This window comes from Sus scrofa, chromosome 5 (genome assembly GCF_000003025.6).
Source record: "Sus scrofa isolate TJ Tabasco breed Duroc chromosome 5, Sscrofa11.1, whole genome shotgun sequence".
Classification (NCBI taxonomy): Eukaryota; Metazoa; Chordata; class Mammalia; order Artiodactyla; family Suidae; genus Sus; species Sus scrofa.
This window is the reverse complement of record NC_010447.5, coordinates 57,883,955-57,904,057: the sequence shown is the minus strand read 5'-3', so window position 1 is coordinate 57,904,057 and position 20,103 is coordinate 57,883,955. Positions and strand designations below refer to the sequence as shown.

At 42.5% G+C, this 20,103-nt stretch overlaps 1 protein-coding gene across 2 annotated transcripts in view; it reads right to left on the bottom strand.

Moving 5' to 3' along the window:
• The window catches only part of GUCY2C (guanylate cyclase 2C (heat stable enterotoxin receptor)), a 121,992-nt gene continuing 103,471 nt past the window's right edge, over positions 1,583–20,103 (bottom strand). Inside the window, exons 22-28 of one of the 2 annotated variants that reach the window (XM_021091130.1) lie at positions 16,920–17,078; positions 11,724–11,916; positions 11,119–11,293; positions 7,040–7,138; positions 5,555–5,649; positions 3,557–3,633; positions 1,583–2,213 (exon numbers count right to left, since the gene is read on the bottom strand). In XM_021091130.1, the coding sequence (XP_020946789.1) occupies positions 2,039–2,213; positions 3,557–3,633; positions 5,555–5,649; positions 7,040–7,138; positions 11,119–11,293; positions 11,724–11,916; positions 16,920–17,078 (973 nt within the window). In that variant the 3' untranslated portion in view covers positions 1,583–2,038. 2 annotated transcript variants of the gene reach the window in all.

Here is a 20,103-nt window from a genome sequence, read left to right as displayed (position 1 = left end):
GGAAGTCCTTAGTTCCTTGAAATTCTTTAGTTCTGATTCATTAAGCATGTGGTGGGGGGCGGGGGAATGGAAGGTAGAGGTTATTTATTGAAAACCTACCATATGACTGCCACCGTGCTAGGTTCTTGACAAATTTCATTTAAAAGATCATTATAACAACTCCAAGAGTAGGTATTATGATTAATGATTTATTAATGAAACATTGGGGCTAGAGACATTAATTAATTTACAACTAGAAAAGAGCAGGGTAGGAATTTGACGCTGCTGTTCTTAGTTACTGTCATCACTGGTATTTATACCCACATTGTTAAGTGGACAAGCTGAGGCCACACGTCTGTTTAAAGGTCAAGAAATGTTTCACAACCATGCAGGTTCTGACATAAAACATAAACCCTAGAGCCTTCACCAGAGAAATCTTTCACTGATGAGCATTACAAAGGATTTTTTTTTTTTGCTTTTGCTTTTTAGGGCTACACTCACAGCATATGGAGGTTCCCAGCTACAGGTCCAATCAGAGCCACAGCTGCTGGCCTATGCCACAGCAACACCAGATCTGAGCCGCATATGCGACCTGCACCACAGCTGACGACAACACCAGATCCTTGACTCACTGAGCGAGGTCAGGGATCGAACCCACAACCTTATGGTTCCTAGTCGGATTTGTTTCCGCTGCACCACAATGGGAACTCCACTAAGCATTTTCTAAACTGTCTTAGAGTTGCTAAGTTTGCATGTTGGTCAAGAATGCTGCTTAGTCCCCAAACCCACTTCTCTCTTTACAATTCTCTCTCTCCTCTAAGACTCAAAGCTCGGCAGAGACCGTGTGTCTATACTGCCTATGCTTAGCCCCCTTCCTGGAAAAAGAGAAGCTCATTCTCTGTTCACTGAATGAATAACCCAGAACCATGCCGCAACCTCATCCCTGTGTGGAAAGTGTTCTTATGCTGGACACAGAGGCACAAACAGATTCCAAACCTTCAGACCAAATAAGGACTCTCGTTGCATATTAAATGCTCAACCTACACATGAGGAGATCATTTCTCACTTTTGGATTGCCTGCTTTTCCAAGTGATGGAGAAGACATCATCTGTTTCTTAAGTTGTGGACTGGTTTTCGTGGTACGCCTGGGGGAGGAATAATGCTGTTGGAGCAGTTGTTTTAATTGTAAAGATGGGAGCCAGGGTGTTACATGCTGGTTCTTGCCCTTGAGGATACTAGTCTACTTAACCTGACTTCTGTCATTGCCCCAGAGATTCCAAGCAGATGAGTCAGCTGGAGGCTCCATTAGAAAGGGCAGATGGCTGCTGGATGTGGGAGGGGGATACTGGTAGACTTTGAAAGACCGTGTCTTTACAGGAAAACAGGATTTGAATTTATCCCAGACCTAAGACAGCGCCAATGGTGGAGGGCTAGACACAAAATCCCCACATGCAAACTAGTGATGCTGAATGTCAAGGTTGGTACCCCCAGCAAGTTTTGCCCCGCTTTGGGATGCAGGAACTAAGTCAGTGTTTCAGCGAGCACAAGGCGATAGCTGGTGCCTTCCAGGAAAATGGGCGGAATAGACAGAAACACATCCACAGACCTAGGAAACATTGAACTTTTATTCCTGCCTCATATACAGCATCTTTTCTGCAAAAATGACAAGTTAAATATAATTTAATGGAGATAAAGTACTTAAAATACAATTGTGACAATTTAACATCTTATCATGAACACAGAAGGAAAAGAAGCCAGTAAACCAAAAAAAGGCAAACAAAATAAGCGAAATGAGAAGAAGAATCTCCTCAGCTTTGAGATGGTACCTTCCATTCCTCTTCTTTCCCAGGTCGAAACTCCCTGGGGAAACTGTTATCAGGCCCTAGAGCGCATATCTGATTCACAGAGGCAAGTCTACGTTCCAGACAGGGCAGCTGAGGCTGAGCAGGTTGCAGCTAAGATCTTCTGTTCCACTGAGGTCTCCTGGAAATGCAAGCTTCAGGGCGCTTGAGGTCGCAGCTGGACTTCATTTGCCTGAGTCCTTCGCCCTCAGTGAGGTTTAAAAGTGGGTGCTCTCATTGTCTGTTGTGTTGAGTTGCAAGTACTCCAGGGTGCCTTTCTTGTAGCTGGCTACCCGGGTTGGTTTTCGGTTCTTTATCCCGGAGGCCTGTCTCTTCTGTAAAGAGCTGGCGATCATGTCTACAAACTCGGCTTGCAAGCGCTGTTGATTCTCCCTGAAGAGAGTGTGGAGGGAAACGGAACTTCTCAGCAATTCCTGCACAATAGCCCTCAGCTCTAGAACCATCAGTGCACTTCACCGATTACTTGCTGAATGCCTACTCTGTGCTGAACACAGGACATCCAGAGAACACAAAACAATCCTTGCCTTCCTTTGAGGAGCTTAAGGAACTCTCATCCCTGCTCTGGATAATTGTAGAAGCAGAAGATATTTCGAGCAGGAAATTATATTTCACTTTCAAAGTGGAACCACAGACTGTAGAATTTGGAGGTGTGGTTAGGTTGACCCTTAACCACTGCAGGGTGGGGAAAAGAAGCCAGGAGGATGCAAACGTGTTGATCCCACACCTTCCTAGGAGTGTGGGGCTTGTGTAAGGACTCAGAATGGATGGAGGGTTTCAAGAGTTTAGAATGGGCTTGGGGTGCTCTTAGGAAGGATCCAGCTCCCCCGCCCCCATGCCCCAGGGGCCATCTGGGTTATTTTGGCATCTCTATGGTCCTGCCATCTGTCTGGGTCCAGCATCTAGGAGTCTTCCAAGTAGGATTTTTCTACCACAGGCAAAGCCACATCAATGGCCATGTGACTGATGGCAGTGGCCATGGTGCAGCTGGATGACATTTAAGGGAACTGAAACTGGTTACTTAGACCTGAAACCTGTCTTCCTCATGTCAGGGAGAACAGACTTCCTGTGGAGACCCAGACCACAGTTCTGGAGCTGGGGGAGACCTCGTTTCCATCAGGTGACTTGGCAGAACACTGAAGCGGGGGCGGGGGGGGGGGAATGCAGAGGCCCCTTGCTTGTGTGTGCTATTCTTGTCACCACTAGATATGTAGGGAGTGAGCCCTAAACTGTCCTCTGCTCTCTTGAGCAGGCCTGGAACACCCAGTATCTAGCAGCCAGAGAAGGAAGGTTTCCAAGCCTTGTTTTTTCCCTTTTTTTTTTCTTTTTAGGGCCGTACCTGAGGCATATGGAAGTTTCCAGGCTAGGGATCACATCAGAGCTGCAGCTGCCGGCTTTTGCCACAGCCACAGCAACCTGGAATCTGAGCTGCATCCAAGACCTACACCACAGCTCACAGCAATGCCAGATCCTTAACCCACTGAGCAAGGCCAGGGATTGAACCTGCATCCTCATGGATACTAGTTGGGTTCGTTACCAATGAGTCACAACAGGAACTCCTCCAAGCCTTTTCATGTGTGTAGTTTCTTTCCTTGTGGTCGGTCCATCACTGCTATAGGCAAAGCACTTGCCAACAGTTGAACTGGCTTCAGGTGGCACAATGTACCAAGACAACCTCCCACCCGCCACCCCACCCCGACCCCCTCCCAGCAGCTTACGCGGTAGGTGGGGTTGGCAGGTTGTACTCCTGGTCCTTCACCCCGGTCAGCCAATAGGTGGTCTCAGTTCCTCTTCCCTAGTGAGACAAGAAAGATGTGGACCACGCAGGCCAATGAGAAACACTCTAACTCACCCTTCCGACCCACCGTTTTGACAAGTATCTGTTTCCAAGACATTTCACTTCCAAGTTTCTCATCAGTGCCTATAATTGAGAATAGCACCTAATAAGATTTACATTAGCTTTAGACTCATCTTTATTTCCAAGTGCCTTTTTAAAAATGTTTCTCATTCCCCAGACATGTTTTTTTTTCCTTAGTTTTCTTTTTTCCCCAAAAGACATTTCAAACTATCACCACAGCAAACAACACAAGAACCTTAAATGAAGAAGGAAGAAAATTCATCTACAATCCTGCTATGCTAACAAGCTAACAGGGTCTCCATCACCCACATTTTATTCTAGCCCCTTTTGCCACAAAACTTGTGCCACAGTTTCCTCAGCTTAAGTGAGGATCATAATAAACATTCACTAAGCGACATTCTCCGGACCTATCTGGAGGTTATAAAATGAATGGAATCAGGAAAGTCTGTTTTTGTTAGATCTTGTATTTGAAAAGGAGACTAGATGGTTATATTTTTTAAAATCACTCACTTAAAAAGATAGCAGTTTGGGGCTGCATTTGGATGGTAATAATTCATAGACCACTTCTATTTTGGGGGGAGCACTCTGCAGAAAATGTATTTACAGAGAATTGAAAAAGCCACTCTGATGTTTGGACACAACTACCTAAAAAGAGGCTTTCCCAGAGTTCCTTGGTGGCCTAGCAGGTTAAGGATCCAGAGTTGTCACTATTGTGGCGCGGGTCACTGCTGTGGTTTGGGTTTGCTCTGTGGCCCGAGAATTTCTTCATGCTGCAGGTGCAGCCAACCCCACCCCACTGCCCCCCAGAAAGAGGCTTTTCCGAGTTGCAATCATAGTGTATAGGGCAAGCACCATGGCTAGTGGAGGCAGATGGCCTTAGTCAATTGACGGCTTCAGACCAAGGGGTGTGATCGCCTTCAAAAGGCAGCCTGGGGACCACCTGGAGACATTTGGTGGCTCTGGGGGTAGTTGCCCTAAATGTGTGGGACAGCACAGTGCGTCTGGAGCAGGGATTCTCACACTTCCCTAGGCATCACGGTTGCTGAGAACACGTGTTTAGAATACAGAGTCCTGAACTACACCCGGGGCAAGTCTGAATATGCTTTCTTCACATGTACCTGGATGATGCCGAGCCAGAGTCTGAGGCCACACCTTGACAGACTCAGAACACAACAGCAGGAGAGGTGGCCTTAGAGGGTAGCATTGTCTTGCTGTGAGAGCGAGGACATAAGTGGGGAGAAAAATGCTGCAGCAGACTAGCTCTTGGGAGGGCAGGAGGGACAAGGGACAAACTTGGAAATTGGTGAGGAACTCTTGTTGTGGATCAGCGGGTTAAGAACCTGACTAGTGTCCATGAGGATGTAGGTTCAATCCCTGGCCTCGCGTAGTGGGTTGGAGATCCGGCATTGACACGCATTGCAGTGTAGGTCACAGATGTGCCCTGGATCCTGCATTGCTGCTGCTGTGGTGTAGGCTGGAAGGTGCAGCTCTGATGTGACCACTAGCCTGGGAATTTCTATATGCCATAGGAGCAACAAAAGCAAAAAAAAAGAAAACCAAAAAACACCTGGGAAACAGGTGGAAGAAATGGTGGCAGCATTTTATAACACAGTGGCCACAGTCCAAACTATTAAAAGGGGTCTTGCGAGTAAAGGAGAGTTCTGCATTTAGAGTCTTCAGTGGTGGCTTCTCCTATACCCACAGGAGACAGTGGGTGATCGTCGTGGGAAGAACAGAAAAAGCATCCTTCATCTTCACACTCAACAACATTATGGACCCTGGATGTTCAATCTCAAAGGAGGGGTCTCCGGGTGTGGGTGAGGGGTTTTTCCGGGTGCTGTCTCTGCAGATTCCTTACCTTTAAGTACGTTTCCCCTCTCACTTCATACAGGAACTGGCACTCGGTTCTCTTCAGGATGGCTATCGTGGAGCCGCTCACATGAATTCTCAAGGCTGGGAATGCAAAACAGATGAATCATCATCGCCGTCTGTTGGGAAAGTTTTCACAGGGCCCCATTTGTTTCCTCTTGGTCTAGAACATTTATGACAGGTGATCTTGACTACTTAGTGTAGTAAAAAAATCACTTAAAATACCATGCATGAGATAAGAACTACATGGGAAGGGAGAGGGTCTGGAGCTGTTTTTCAGGGTCCTGAGTGAAGGGGCTCCCTAGGTCATGCCCCAGAGATCCTCCCCCCAGCTCCAAGTGGGGGCCCCAGGCCTGGGTACTGAGTTTCAGAGTTGCAATTTGATTTGGAGTCTCGGTGTAAAAGTTCCAATAAGCAGCAAATTGTAGGCGGCAAAGTGACGATGCAGGAGAGAGTTACAGAGTCTTGATTGTCTCATATTTTACTCTTCCAGGATAATGTTATCCTTCTAATCAGCAGGTGTTGTTCTAACAATCTCACTCATAGGTTCTTTACTATACACCCCCTTTCCCACTCTGGGTGCCATGACTGGTAACAATAGTAAGAACAATAGCAATCCCATACTGCGTGCCTACCATGTAGCAAAGGATCGCTAAATGCTCAATGCACATCACCACAGCTCCTTCTAGAAACCCTTTCAGCAAAGTTGGCATCCCATCCTCAATGTATATCTTCACTTTCTGATGCCTAGAAGGATGAGGTCACTTACCCCTGAGCTTACAGCTAGTGACATGTATAGCTATGGTTTTAACCCAAGTCTGTTTGGCTGCAACCTTATTCTTTCTTTTATACCATGATTTTCTAGTTCAAATCAGTATCAGGTTGTCAGCAGACTGCCAAGACATCATGTTACCTGCTGTGTCTTGTAAGTCCCCACATACATTACCAGTGCTTTCTTTTTCTCTAGTATATGTTTTTAATGCCTTCATGGTCATCACTATCTATTGAGCTTTTACTACATGTAACACACAGTGCCTCTACCTTGCAGGGCAAATACTATATAGGCTTTTGCATACAACAAATACTTATATTTTTCTTTACTAAAACCAATTCCCAGGAAAACCAAATAAAAGAGGAATAGAAAAGTGAACTAGGGTATATACTCCATATCTAACCCACTGAGGTTTTAACTTAACATGGATCTACGCTGAATTTCATGACTATTCCAGGTAGAGCATGCCTGAATGCGTGGCCAATGAGCCCAAATGAAGAACAGTCTAAAACTGAACCAAAAAGGAAGAATAAAATAATTATCAGAAAATGGCAATATGCAGCAAGGACTGGATTGACCCAGGTTCACATTCAGTGTAGAGTCATCCTTCATCTCACCAGCAGTGATGCATCTTATCATACAATTCCCCTGTGCTAGAAGGCAGAATCTTTGCCCTCTAAGAAAAGCAGTCTCCCTTCTTACGGAGGCCAGTGGATTCCATCCGAGAGGCTGTGTTGACTGTATCTCCAAACAGGCAATAACGAGGCATCTTGATCCCCACAACTCCAGCAGCACAGGGACCTGAAAGGGACAGGAAGCAAGAGGTGGAGGCAACAGAAATCACAGAGCGGTATCAAGCGGTTGGTGAGCCTCTTCTCAGGGTCACTGTGCTCAATACCTCATTTTATGGAAAAGTGGTTAAAGATGTAAAATGTGAGCTGTGGCTTTTGCTTTAAATGAATGCATTCGTTGCGAATCAAAACTTCAGTGAGGCACCACCTCACACCAGTCAGAATGGCCATCATTAATAAGTCTACAAATAACAAATGCTGGAGAGGGTGTGGAGAAAAGGGAACCCTCCTACACTGTCAGTGAGAATGTAAGTTGGTACAACCATTATGGAGGTTCCTTAGAAAACTGAAAATAGAATTACCGTATGACCCAGCAATTCCACTCCTGTGCATACAGGAGTTGAATTAGACAAAACTAATTCAAAAAGATACATGCACCTCTGTGTTCATAGCAGCACTATTTACAATAGCCAAGACATGGAGACAACCTAAATGTCCATTGATAGATGAATGGATTAAGAAGATGTGGTACATATATACAGTGGCATACTACTCAGCCATTAAAAAGAATAAAATAATGACATTCACAGCAACATGGATACAACTAGAGATTCTCATACTAAGTCAGAAAGGGAAAGACAAATACCACATGATATCACTTATATGTGTAATCTAAATATAGCACAAAGTGAACCTATCTACAGAACAGAAACAGACTCATGGATGTAGAGAACAGATTTGTGATTGCCAAGCGGGAGGGGAGAGGGAGTGGGATGGACTTGGAGTCTAGGGTTAGTAGATACAAATTATTACATTTATAATGGATAAGCAGTGAGGTCCTGCTGTATGCCACAGAGAACTATATCCAATCTCCTGGGATAGACCATGATGGAAAATAATATAAGAAAGGGAATAAGATATATATAAAAATATATAAAAAATATTTACATAAATATATAAATTTTTATATATAGACCATGATGGAAAATAATATAAGAAAGGGAATAAGATATATATAAATATATACAAATACATATATATTTATATATATAAATATATACAAATATTTATATATACATATACACACATATAAAAAACTGAGTCACTCTGCTATGCAGCAGAAATTGGCACAACATTGTAAATACACTACACTTTAATAAAAAATTAAAAAATACATTCACTGGGGGAAGCGCCATACCATTATCCAAATTATGCTTTCAGAAAATATTTTGCTCTAGCCCAGTAAGAACATTTGCATGAAAACAGGAAGGCACCAGAGATCCAGCCCATAAAGGTGGAAAGTCCTCCTTTATGTTTTAAACAGAGGCTTTCAGGAGGGATGAAGGCTTGCCCACTGCTTGCTTGCTGGGCCAGCCACACAGCCCAGAACTCTGAACTCCTAGAGGGCACAGTACACTCGAAGGCTCAGTGGCCCAGGGTTGTTTTATATCATCTTTATCTAAGTCAGAGTAGCATTTTTGGAATTGGTGGCCTGATGATAGAAGACCCAGAAGATGAGGACCTGGCATCACCTTCCCTGAGCATTTCATGCACCATGTGAAGGCAGCAGGAGGGGGGAAACTGTGGCACAAGGACATTCTAAAAAGAAGAAGAAAAGCCAAGGCAAGGAGATATACGATGGTACATTCAATAGGAAAGAAGGGTTTCAATCAAGTATTTGTGTGGACCCACTGAACGCAAGAAGTTAAAATGTCAGAAGTTAAAGATTAACTCAGAAACTGCCAAACTGGGTTTTGGATAGAGGTAACTATTGATTTTCTGGTTGGCTTATGAGTTTTGATCTATATGAGTTTCTTTATAAAGTTGTCCTACAACTACTCTGTTTTTACGAACACTGAACAAAATTGAACATAAATAAACATTGAGTTTATTGTTTATGAACATTGAAAAAATGTTAAAATGCTGAGTGAAAAACCCTTCCTTGTTAGGTTCAATGCAAAAATACAAAACAAATGACAAACAAACAAACAAACAAAAAAAAACAGTAGCAGCAGCAGCTACTTGGTTAAAAGATCTCTGAGCTTCTTGGAATCTAAAATATGACACAATAGAAGACTCACCGGCTGAGAGGATAGACTTGTGGTTGCCAAGGTGGGGGAGGGGTGGATTGCGAATCTGGGACTAGCAAATACTATTACATATATGTATAACTGAATCATTTTGCTGTATACCAGAAACTAACACAACATTATAAATCAACTATACTTTGATAAAATCAATTTAAAGAAGAAAAGATCCCTGAGCTTTCCAACCACACTACATTGCAAGGCTGTGCCTCGACTTGTCACTTCAAAACTGGAGGGATAAAGCTGAGAAGGGCCTGGAAGGTGGAAAATCTCTGCAGATACCTTGTCTTGTTTTCAGCTGTCAATATATACCTGCAACCTTTTAATTTTTTAGGGATAAACCCCTCCAGGCATGTGTATCTACTATCTGCTCTTTCCAGCCCAATGTGGCAGCACATAGGTCCTGGCAGTCACTCAGGCATTGAGTAGGTTATGGAGAGAAAGAGGGGGGACCAGGACCTTTCTTCCTGCTTGGTTCTGTCAGTCCCCATGCTGTCCCTTCCCCCAGGCCTGACAATTTGTGACGGGTCAGAGAGATGCCCAAGAAGTTCCCTTATGTATATATGGAAACACCTATGACATATGGTTGTGACTTGACAGGGGAAGGCCACAGTGATGTTCCTGGTTGTCAGAGATGTGGCAGAAGTTTTTAATTTCTATTCTTTGTCACTTTGAAACTCTCACTGATTCATTACTCAATCAATAAATATTTGTTTCCTGGCTCTGCGCTAGGCACTGTGGATACAGGATGACTTTTGCAAATGCAGTTGTCAGGTCCTTGCCACAAAGCCTGGGTGACCTCTCAGGTTTTCTCTACCTCTGTCTTTTGTGAAGCTTGTAGGGCAGAAAAAGGGACAATGACAAGAAATTATAGGGAGACGTGATCTACTTTAACACAAGCAAAGACTGTCTAACAATTACAACTCTTCAATCATGGAATGAGTTGACTTTGGAAATAGTGAGTTTTCAGGGAGTCCTGGGATTATTCTAAAAGTGGCTCTAATATTACTTATCTTAGAAACTATAGATAATTTGTGCCCTGAAAAGGATTAATCTAGATGACTTCTGAGTTCCTATCCAACCAACTATATTTTTCTATAGTATTTGTAACGCAATACAAATCTTCTCAAGTTGGGTAACTTCCATGTCTTTGAAGTGATCCATGTATTTTCTGTATCCCTGAGGGGGTTGGGGTGGGGGTGGGGATAGAAATGACTGTTTTTTTTTGTTTGTTTGTTTTTATTTTTTGCTTTTTAGCATATGGAAGTTCCTAGGCTAGGGAAAAGGAGCTACAGCTGCTGGCCTACACCACAGCCACAGCAGCTTTGGATCTGAGCCCTGTCTGTGACCTACAACACAGCTCACAGTAACACCAGATCCCTAACCCACTGGGTAAGGACAGGGATTGAACTCGCATCCTCATGGATACTAGTCAGATTTGTTACCACTGTGCCACAATGGGAACTCCAGAATTGCCTTTTTATTATAGGAATCTGACCAGATATTCCCCCCCATAGATAATCTAATCTATTTAAGATACTGTAATATTTTAGTGGGAAAAAAATGTACAGAAGTTGGGGGAGGGGAAGAGGGCGGGAATGGGGAAGAGATAAATGACATAGTAAATAGGGTGACTTAAATAGAAAGTCTGGAGCTTGTTATTTTAGTTTGTGGTTGGTGTCTATGATTCCCTGAGTGCTATCATAGCTCTTGTTTCCTAGAACTCTCCAGAGACTAATTATAGATGTAATTATGTCAGGATGTGTAACAGGATCTTGTATCTGGCAGACAGGGTCCAAGAGTAAACCTATGAAAACTGATCACATCTGAAGATCCTTTGGCCTTTCTGGTCTATTTGAGGTTCACATAGTTCCTGTTTGCTACCACGCTCAACCTGCCATACCTGAGTGAATTCCAATGCGGATCCATATTGGGAGGCCGGGAAGATGCTCCAGCTCGAAGGTCCCCATGAAGCTGAGGATATCCAAGGCCATCTTGGCAATGTCTATTGCATGCCGGTTGCCGTTTCTCTTAGGCAAGCCACTGGCCACCATGTAGGCATCGCCAATGGTCTCCACCTGTGGAAGTAATTTGCTGATCAGTGAAGCTGCCCCTTCTCATGGCCCAAGAAATTAAACAGAAGCAGTTAATTGCATATCATATACGAACAATTTTGAGAACTTGGTATGAGCAGAGCCCTGGGACTAAGCTCTTTTTCTGGATCTAGTTCAAGCCCAGTTCTCTGCTAATTTCTTCGGGGTTTTTATAGCCTCGATTGATAAAATAACTATAAAGGAGAATGTACATCAGTTACATGCAAATACCATGTTATTTTATACAAGGGAATTGAGCATCTGGGGATTCGGGGATTTATGGATGTCCTGAAACCAATCCTAGGGCAAAGGGCACGGGGGTATCTAAGGAAGACTGTAACAACAGAAACAACCAATTCCCACTCTGCTGACTTGGGGCCAAACCATCATCTCGCCTGTTGGGTGAAGTGGTTACCTTGTACACGTCATGGTGGTCGAGAATGTGGTCAAAACTCTTATAGATGTCGTTGAGCATGTCCACCACTTCCATGGGGGTGCTGTACTTGCAGATGGTAGTGAATCCTACAATGTCACTGAAGTAGATTGTAACTTCCTCATACAGTTCAGGCTCCACGATGCCTTTCTCCTTCAGAGACTTGACCACCAGCCTAGGTTAAGGAAGAAGAAAACAAAGCCTTCAGCTTCAGCACACTTTTTCTTCCCCTGTGTAAATCTTTGTGACAGTAGTAATTGTCCACCAGGAATTCTAGAATTAGGGATTCCCAGTGAATTATATGGCTAGGAAGCAAAGATTGTTTGCATACACCATATATATGAACATATTACACACACACATAATACATGTATTTATTTGATATCAGATGAATAGGAGATTCAGTATTAATACTTGGTTATAACCCAATATACACACACACATAACTTGAATATCTGCAAAACCCTAATACTTGCTCACTCTTCACCTCTCTACTGATAATCAGCTTCTTCTAGATAGAGCTTTCTATCCAGAAGCTGTGAAGGAAAGTGTGCCATTGATGGAAGAACTTGACTCACCAGAGCTAGCAGATCCAATTTCCTCAGCAGTAAATAGTTTTACTTCCCTTGCATATTTAACATGGCTTTGTTTAATATCCCTCTGAAGGAATTATACATTTAAAAATGAATTTTGATATGTTCCAAACCAGAATGCATTTGAAATATTTTGGACCTGAATTGGGTTCTTTAAAAATGAAGGCCAGAGTATCCTGGTGGTCTAGTGGTTAAGGACTCAGCACTGTCACTGCTGTGGCTCAGGTTACTGTTGTGGCACAGGTTCCTGTTGTGGCACAGGTTCGATCCCTGGCTGGGGAACCTTTGGGGGTGTGGCCAAAAAAAAAAAGAAGAAGAAGCAGTGTCAATAACCTTGTAAACAAGTTAAAATTCTGCTAGAAGTCAAATAGAAGCAACTTAGAATATCTTTATTGAACGGATATAAAGAGCAACATATCAGACTCAGAATTAAGAATGGAAACCTACAAGAAGGGACTCTGCACTTCCTTTAGGTGCAAGCTGCCTTTTCATTGGGGGAATGGGGTCGGGGGGAGACATGAGGCTGCGTGTTCCCAATCTTCCCTTGAGATCACTTTGTAAAGGACGAGCCTACAGACTCCTGTAAGCTGGGAGGTACGATAAAGGCCACTGAGAATAAACTGATTATTTTTACAGATGAGAAAGCTGAGGCTCAAAAAGAAAGCATGAGGTTCACGAGGTCCCAGAGCCAATGAGGGCAGAGGCAGTCCTTGGCCACAGTAACTCCCACAACTTCAGCCTTTTTACCGAATCACATTTCCTCAACCACCCAGGCCTAGGGAAGAGTTGGAGGTGTGCTGCCTCGAATGAAGGAGGAATATCTGGCACTTTCCTGGAAAACAGGAAGCCAATCAAAGTACAAGGATTACCAGCATTCATTGAGAGAAACTCCAGAGCATGAGCAGAGGTCCTTTCCATTGGTGCAGTGATGAAACCTGGGATCTTTGAAAAACACCCCTTCAGTGCTACCAGTTAGATCTGCAGGGGCACTTCTGGGGTGGTAGTTCTTTTGTGTGTGTGTGTGTGTGTGTCTTAAAACAAATATTTCATTATTTGCAATTCTGTGGGTTAGGAGTTCAGGGAGGACTCAGCCAGGTGGCTTGTTGCTATATTGCTATTCCACATGGTATTGGCTGGTACACCTGGACGGGGACAGGAAGATCTGAGATGGCCTCGTGTCTGGCACCTCATAGGGGTGGTTTGACTACCCTGGGATCTGTTCAGATGGCTGAGCCATGTCTTTCTCAGAGGCACTTCTGGGGTGGTGGTTCTTGACATGCCCAGTATAAGGGTGCATATTATTTTGGAGGCTATGTAGATGTAATAATAAGATTGGATATTTGGCCATCTTTTGCCCATCATTTAACTGCTTATGGCTGCAAAGTCAGATAAGCATGGAAAATAGTGTGTTACCTGAGAGAGAAACCAATGGGGGTGACAAATGAAGAGCTATGGCTTCACCTGGTGGGTGCTGATAACAGGTTGGTGCTGACACAGAATCGGTGTAGAATTAGAAGTGCTTCCCATAAGTAGAGAAAACTTCTAATTTAATGTGTTTCAAAACCCCAAGGAGTATTGGGAAATAAGTGCCTAAGTAGTATGTGGAGGACTCCTACATGCAGTCTGTTTATTTACCATTTTGCTGTAAATATTTCTTTTTGATTCTTCTAATGTGCATCCATGTATATTTTAGTTTTCCTTTGCGAATATAAAGAACTTGCACATAAATGATCAAAATGAGTTGCCCTGCAGTCATTGTGTATTGCAGCCCTTACTATATCATCTTTGGCAATCCAATAAAAACACCTATCTTCTAAAGCATATCCACGTATATCTTAGTTTTCTTTTGCAAATATAAAGAACTTGTACATAAATGATCAAAGCAAGTTGCTGTGTAGTCATTTTTCATTTTGTATTGCAGCCCTTGCTATATCACCTTTGGCCATGCCATAAAAACACCTACCATCTAGTGGTCAAAGTGGTGCATTGAACCAAAGGGAGGAAAACATCTGAGGTGCAGAGCCAGTGGTTTCAAAAATCGTGTGTGTCACTATTGGCTAAAATCATCAACGATAAAACCCTGGGGATGCAGCTAAATAATCAGGATGTTGTTCTTGTCACAACTCAGCATTTAGGGCCAGGCAAGGAATTTTGCATCATATAACGGCCATTCATGGCACTCTAACAGAAGTTGCCGTCTCTAAAGTGTACATCAAGAGTCCCAAGGTCCCTAAGCCAGGCTGTTCCTGGGCACTCTGAGAGCACATGGGTCCTGCATTAGGCTTCCTGCAGGACCGGATGACTGAACGGAGCATGTGTGTAACTGCTACCTCTTCACCCAGGCTTGTAAAAGAGAAAGCCTTTCTTCATATAGAAAACAGCTCATATGAGCACAAAATCATTCCTTTATTAATGTAGAGCTGATATGGTAAATGAAGAATGGGTTCAAAATAAAATAATTAATCCACGTAATTTATAAAAGTGATGACTACTATGTATAATAATTACAACCATGAAGGTTCCAGACACTGTGCTAAGTACCTTGCATCATGCACATTATTTCCGGGGATTTTTTGAGCCAGCCTATAGGTAGATGGGAAACGGAGGCTTGCAGCATTTAGATAACTTTTCCAAGGTTGAAGATCACTGGTAGCTGGTGGAACTATAAGCTGAGATCAGCTCTAGCTGACCTCAGTTTCCATGATTTCTTGATTCAGTTATACATATACACACATCCATTTTAAAAATATTTTTTTCTTCAAAAAAAAAAATTTCCACAATTTTGCCCAATGCTAGGCTGCCTCACTTATCCTTAGTCTAATAGATACACTTCATTATACATTACTGTCCTTAATCTAATAGGATAGTTTATTATATATTAATAGGAAGAGAACATTACTTCTCACTTGTGGCAGTTGTGGGTCCCTTGGTTCGACCTATTTCTCAGCTCTCCATATTTTATTTTATTTTTATTTTCTTTAGTTAGAGTATAGTTGATTTACAGTGTTGTGTCAATTTCTGCTGCACAGCATAGTGACCCAGTCATACATATATACATATATTCTTTTTCTCATATTACCTTCCATCATATTCTGTCCCAAGAGATTGGATATAGTTCCCTGTGCTACACAGTAGGTCCTCATTGCTTACTCATTCTAGATGTAATAGTTTGCATCTACCAAATGCAAACTCTCTGTCCATATTTTAATTCCTTGCATATTTTAACATTGTAAAATTATTTATTTATTTATTCTTTTATTGCTTTTTAGGGCTGCATGTGCTGCATATGGAAGTTCCCAGGCTAGGGGTCCAATTGGAGCTGTAGCTGCCAGCCTACGCAACAGCCACAGCAACTCAGGATCTCAGCCGCATCTGCAACCTATACCACAGCTCATGGCAATGCAGATCCTTAACCCACCGAGTGAGGCCAAGGATTGAACCCATATCCTCATGGATGCTAGTTGGGTTTATTTTCACTGCACCACAATTAGAACTCCTATTTAACATTTTTAGTTATTACCTGAGTACCAACACTTATAAAACATTAAACTATTTGAGATTTTAACCTTACTTCCTTTCTATTCTGTCACGACTATAATATTGTTTCACAGAATAGGGGTTGGCACATATGCCTCCTCGATGAGACGTCTTGGGGGAGGACCTCACCTCCTCCACTAAAGACGGCTCCCACTTCTTGTAATTTGGCCTCCTCTACTTTGAGCTGTACAGAAGAAAGCAAAGAAACTAACATTTTGTACCTGAAAGTGCCTTACAGCTCATAGATTATGTAGGAAAACTTTAACTTCCTTTTTTTTTTGACTGTGTTGTGGCATGCGGAAGTTCCCAGGCCAGGGATTTAACCCAAGCCATAGCAGTAACTAGAGCCACAGCAGTGACAACACGGGACCTTTAACTCACTGTACCACCAGGGAACTCCCTTTAACTTCTGTTTTTGGATTGAGGAAAGACAGTGACTTGCCTAAAGTCCCGGACTTAGTAATAAGTGGTCAAGAGGTGTTGCAATCCAGATAGATCTTACTCACCCATCCATACTTTTTTCGTGGCACCATATGGCTGCTAGAAAACAACCTCTGTCTTGCAGCTATTTAGAAAGTGCAAACAAGGACAGGGCTTAGCAAGGTACATGCATTTTTATTTTTTTTATTTTTTTGTCTTTTTGCCATTTCTTGGGCTGCTCCTGCAGCATATGGAGGTTCCCAGGCTAGGGGTCGAGTTGGAGCTGTAGCCACCAGCCTACGCCAGAGCCACAGCAACGTGGGATCCGAGCCGCGTCTGCAACCTACACCACAGCTCATGGCAACGTCAGATCCTTTAACCCACTGAGCAAGGGCAGGGACCGAACCCGCAACCTCATGGTTCTTAGTCGGATTCGTTAACCACTGCGCCATGACGGGAACTCCAGTTTTTAAACACAACAATCTGTTGAAGAATATGCAAAAGAGAACAATCCTATATAAATCCAGAGAAAACCAATGAGAGACAAGAACGCTTTGGCTTTCAGCCTTGAGGGCTGAGGTATGGCTGTGGAGTCTGGGAAATCTCATCCACAGGAGGACTTCCTTACCTTGGGAGCAACATGAAGTTAAGTCTGTCAGCCCTGTCCCTCTCTGCCTTGTACAGCTGTGTCCTTTCCTCCACCAGATGTTCCAGGTTTCGGGAATACAGTTGTAGACGTCGGATCAAGGTATCCATATAACTTTCATTTTTTTGGTCATGGAAGAGGCTGTGGGTAGTAACAGATAAAGAGCTCTCCATATTATTAAGAAAACAAGAACATCCATTAAAACACTGGACAAATGTCATGAACAGGTAATTCAACAAAGAGAGAATAAAAATGGCCAACAAATATAACAAAAAGTTTTAACTTTAGGAAGGATCAAAGAAACAGATACAACACTAAAAAAAGAAAAATAAATGTTAGAACAATGGTCATCAATGTAGGTAAGATGGAAGAAAAATATACAATACCACCTTCCTGGAGAGAAATAAGCTTTAAGAATAAGCTTTAAGAATGCTTATGCCTGAGTTCCCTTGTGGTTAAGGATCTGGCATTGTCACTGCATCAGCTCAGGTTGCTGTTGTGGTGAGGATTGGATCCCTGACCTGGGAACTTCTACATGCTGAAGGTGCAAGCAAAAAGAATTTTATGTTGATCAGTCCATCAACTCAACTTCTAAGAATTATCCAAAGGAAAGAGTCATGAGTATACTGAAAGTAAACTGCAAAGAAAGCAATGTTTGCAATAGCAAACATTAAAAAATAACCTAAATGTGTAACAGAAAGTAGCTAAATATTATGATACAATGGAATATGAATGTATCATTAAATACACAAATTAGAATGAAATACAGGAAAGATGCTACCTCTATGTTAAGTGGAAAAAGTTGGTTTATAAAACAGCAAAAATTATCATCTCATTTTTAATTTTTGAAAACTCGTGGTCATCTATTTAAACATTGCTTGCTCATTCATTTCTTCTAAAGTTTTAATAATGAACATTTTCCAATTAAAAAAAATATAAGAAAAGGACCAAGAAAAGTAAAGCTGAGCCTTTTCTTATTTCCTCCGAACAAAGTCATGGTCCTAACTCTGGATTATTTTGTTAGACCAAGATGACTTAAATGAGATGCCTGCTTTTTGTGATCCTATGACATGCCTGGTGCAGAGCCCAGGCGGGAGGCACATGGAATTCTCGTACAACTGTTGTGAGATTTGGAAACAACAGAGTTGAAGGGGATGAATAAACCACACCATATCATATCATCATCACAGCAATTAAAAGTGACCACTTTTGTACTCGAAAAAACAGACTACATCGTCATCTCCTTTGGTGTGGGTGGGATGTTTGTTAAAAATCCAACACATCTCTGGAGTTCCAACTGTGGCACAATGGGTTAAGAATCCGATGGCAGTGGCTTGGGTCGCTGTGGAGGCGCTGTTCAACCCCCGCCAGGCACTGTGGTGTAGGTCACAGCTGAGGAAGGGGTTCAATCCCTGGCCCAGGAACTTGCACATGTCACTGGTGCAGCCATAAAAAAAAAACAAAACAAACAAACAAACAAACAAACAAAAAAAAACAACACAAAGCATTTCTGAGTCCTATCACACATCTCTATGATTGGAAACTGCTAGGCTTGGGATTAAGAGAATTTTTTAACAAGTTCCCTAGGAGATTCTTACCAGACACCATTATGGAGTCTCACTGGGTAGAAAGAGTGAGGGAGCAGGTGTCAGGGCTGAAGATGAATTATTTTACTTCATGATGAATTGATTCAATTAAAACAGTTTCCTCAACCTTGGCTGTGTATTTTAATCACTTGAGGAGCTTACTTAAACTCCTGAAGCCAGCCTGTGCCCAGATCAATTACAACAGACTCTCTAGGGTATGATTCTGGCAACAGTATTTTAAAAATCTCCCCAGGTATCACAATGTACAGCCAAGTTGAAAGTCACCCTATTAAAGGCTAAATATCAGGAGCCCAGTTTTGTCTTCATGAGCTTACATTTCATCTGTCACACATACAATCTTTTTTTTTCTTTTTTTGGCTGTCCCTCGGCATATGGAGCTCCCCGGCCAGGGATCAGATCCGAGCCACAGTTTCGACCTTAGCGACAGCTGTGGCAATGCCAGACTGGGGATAAACCTGTGTCCCAGTCTGTCACATATACAATCTTATCTGCGAAGAAATGAAAAGGGATAAGAATGGAATCATTTATAATTCCATTTATTATTTCTCGCTCCTTTTCTTACAAATGATGGTTTAGATTTATCACTCAATGGCCACATTTTCATTGCCTTCACTCCCCCTCATCTCAGCCCTGGACTTTTTTTAGCCTCATTAAATATCTGTGTCTTTGACTTAATGAGAACCTCCAGAAGTTAGAGCTGGAAGAAACTGCAGAAATCATCTTGTTCATTCCAATTTTACTGGCAACAAAACTGACACCCAGTTAGGGTAAGTGGCTTGTCCAAAGTCCAACAAGCTATTATTAGACCCTAGTCTAGAAACTGGATCACCTAACTCTTAACCTCAGAGCTGTTTTTCTCACCCTGCATTGTATCTAACTGAAAACATGAGAAATCTAAAACTTAATCTTATTGGATAATTGTGTGCTATTTTTTTTGATCCCAAATTATAATCTGATTCATGGCTCCAGTCTTAAGTGCTTAAGGTCAAAGTTTCAGATTTTAGGATTTTAAAATTGTTAGGGAGTTCCCCTTGTGGCTCAGCAGTAATGAACCCAACTAGGATCCATGAGGACTTGGGTTTAATCCCTGGCCCTCACTCAGTGAACTGGGGATCTGGCATTGCCCTGAGCTGTCATGTAGGTCACAGATGAAACTAGGATCCCATGTTGTTGTGGCTGTGGTGTAGGCTTGCAGCTGCAGCTCCAATTTGATCCCTAGCCTGGGACTCTCCATATGAAATGGGTGTGGCCATAAAAAACAACAACCACCACCAAAAAAAAAAGATTTTAAAAATTTAAGAAACTTGGGGATCTTAAGAATTATCCAGGGGCTCTGCAGATTTCCATGATTCATACTAGACTTCTAAATCCTAATCACCAGCAGAAGTGTCAGGGAACTCTATTTTTAACAGATATATTTGTTGTTGTTGTTGTTGTTGTTTTTTTGTCTTTCTTTTGTCTTTTGTCTTTTGTTGTTGTTGTTGTTGTTGTTGCTATTTCTTGGGCCGCTCCCACGGCATATGGAGGTTCCCAGGCTAGGGGTCCAATCGGAGCTGTAG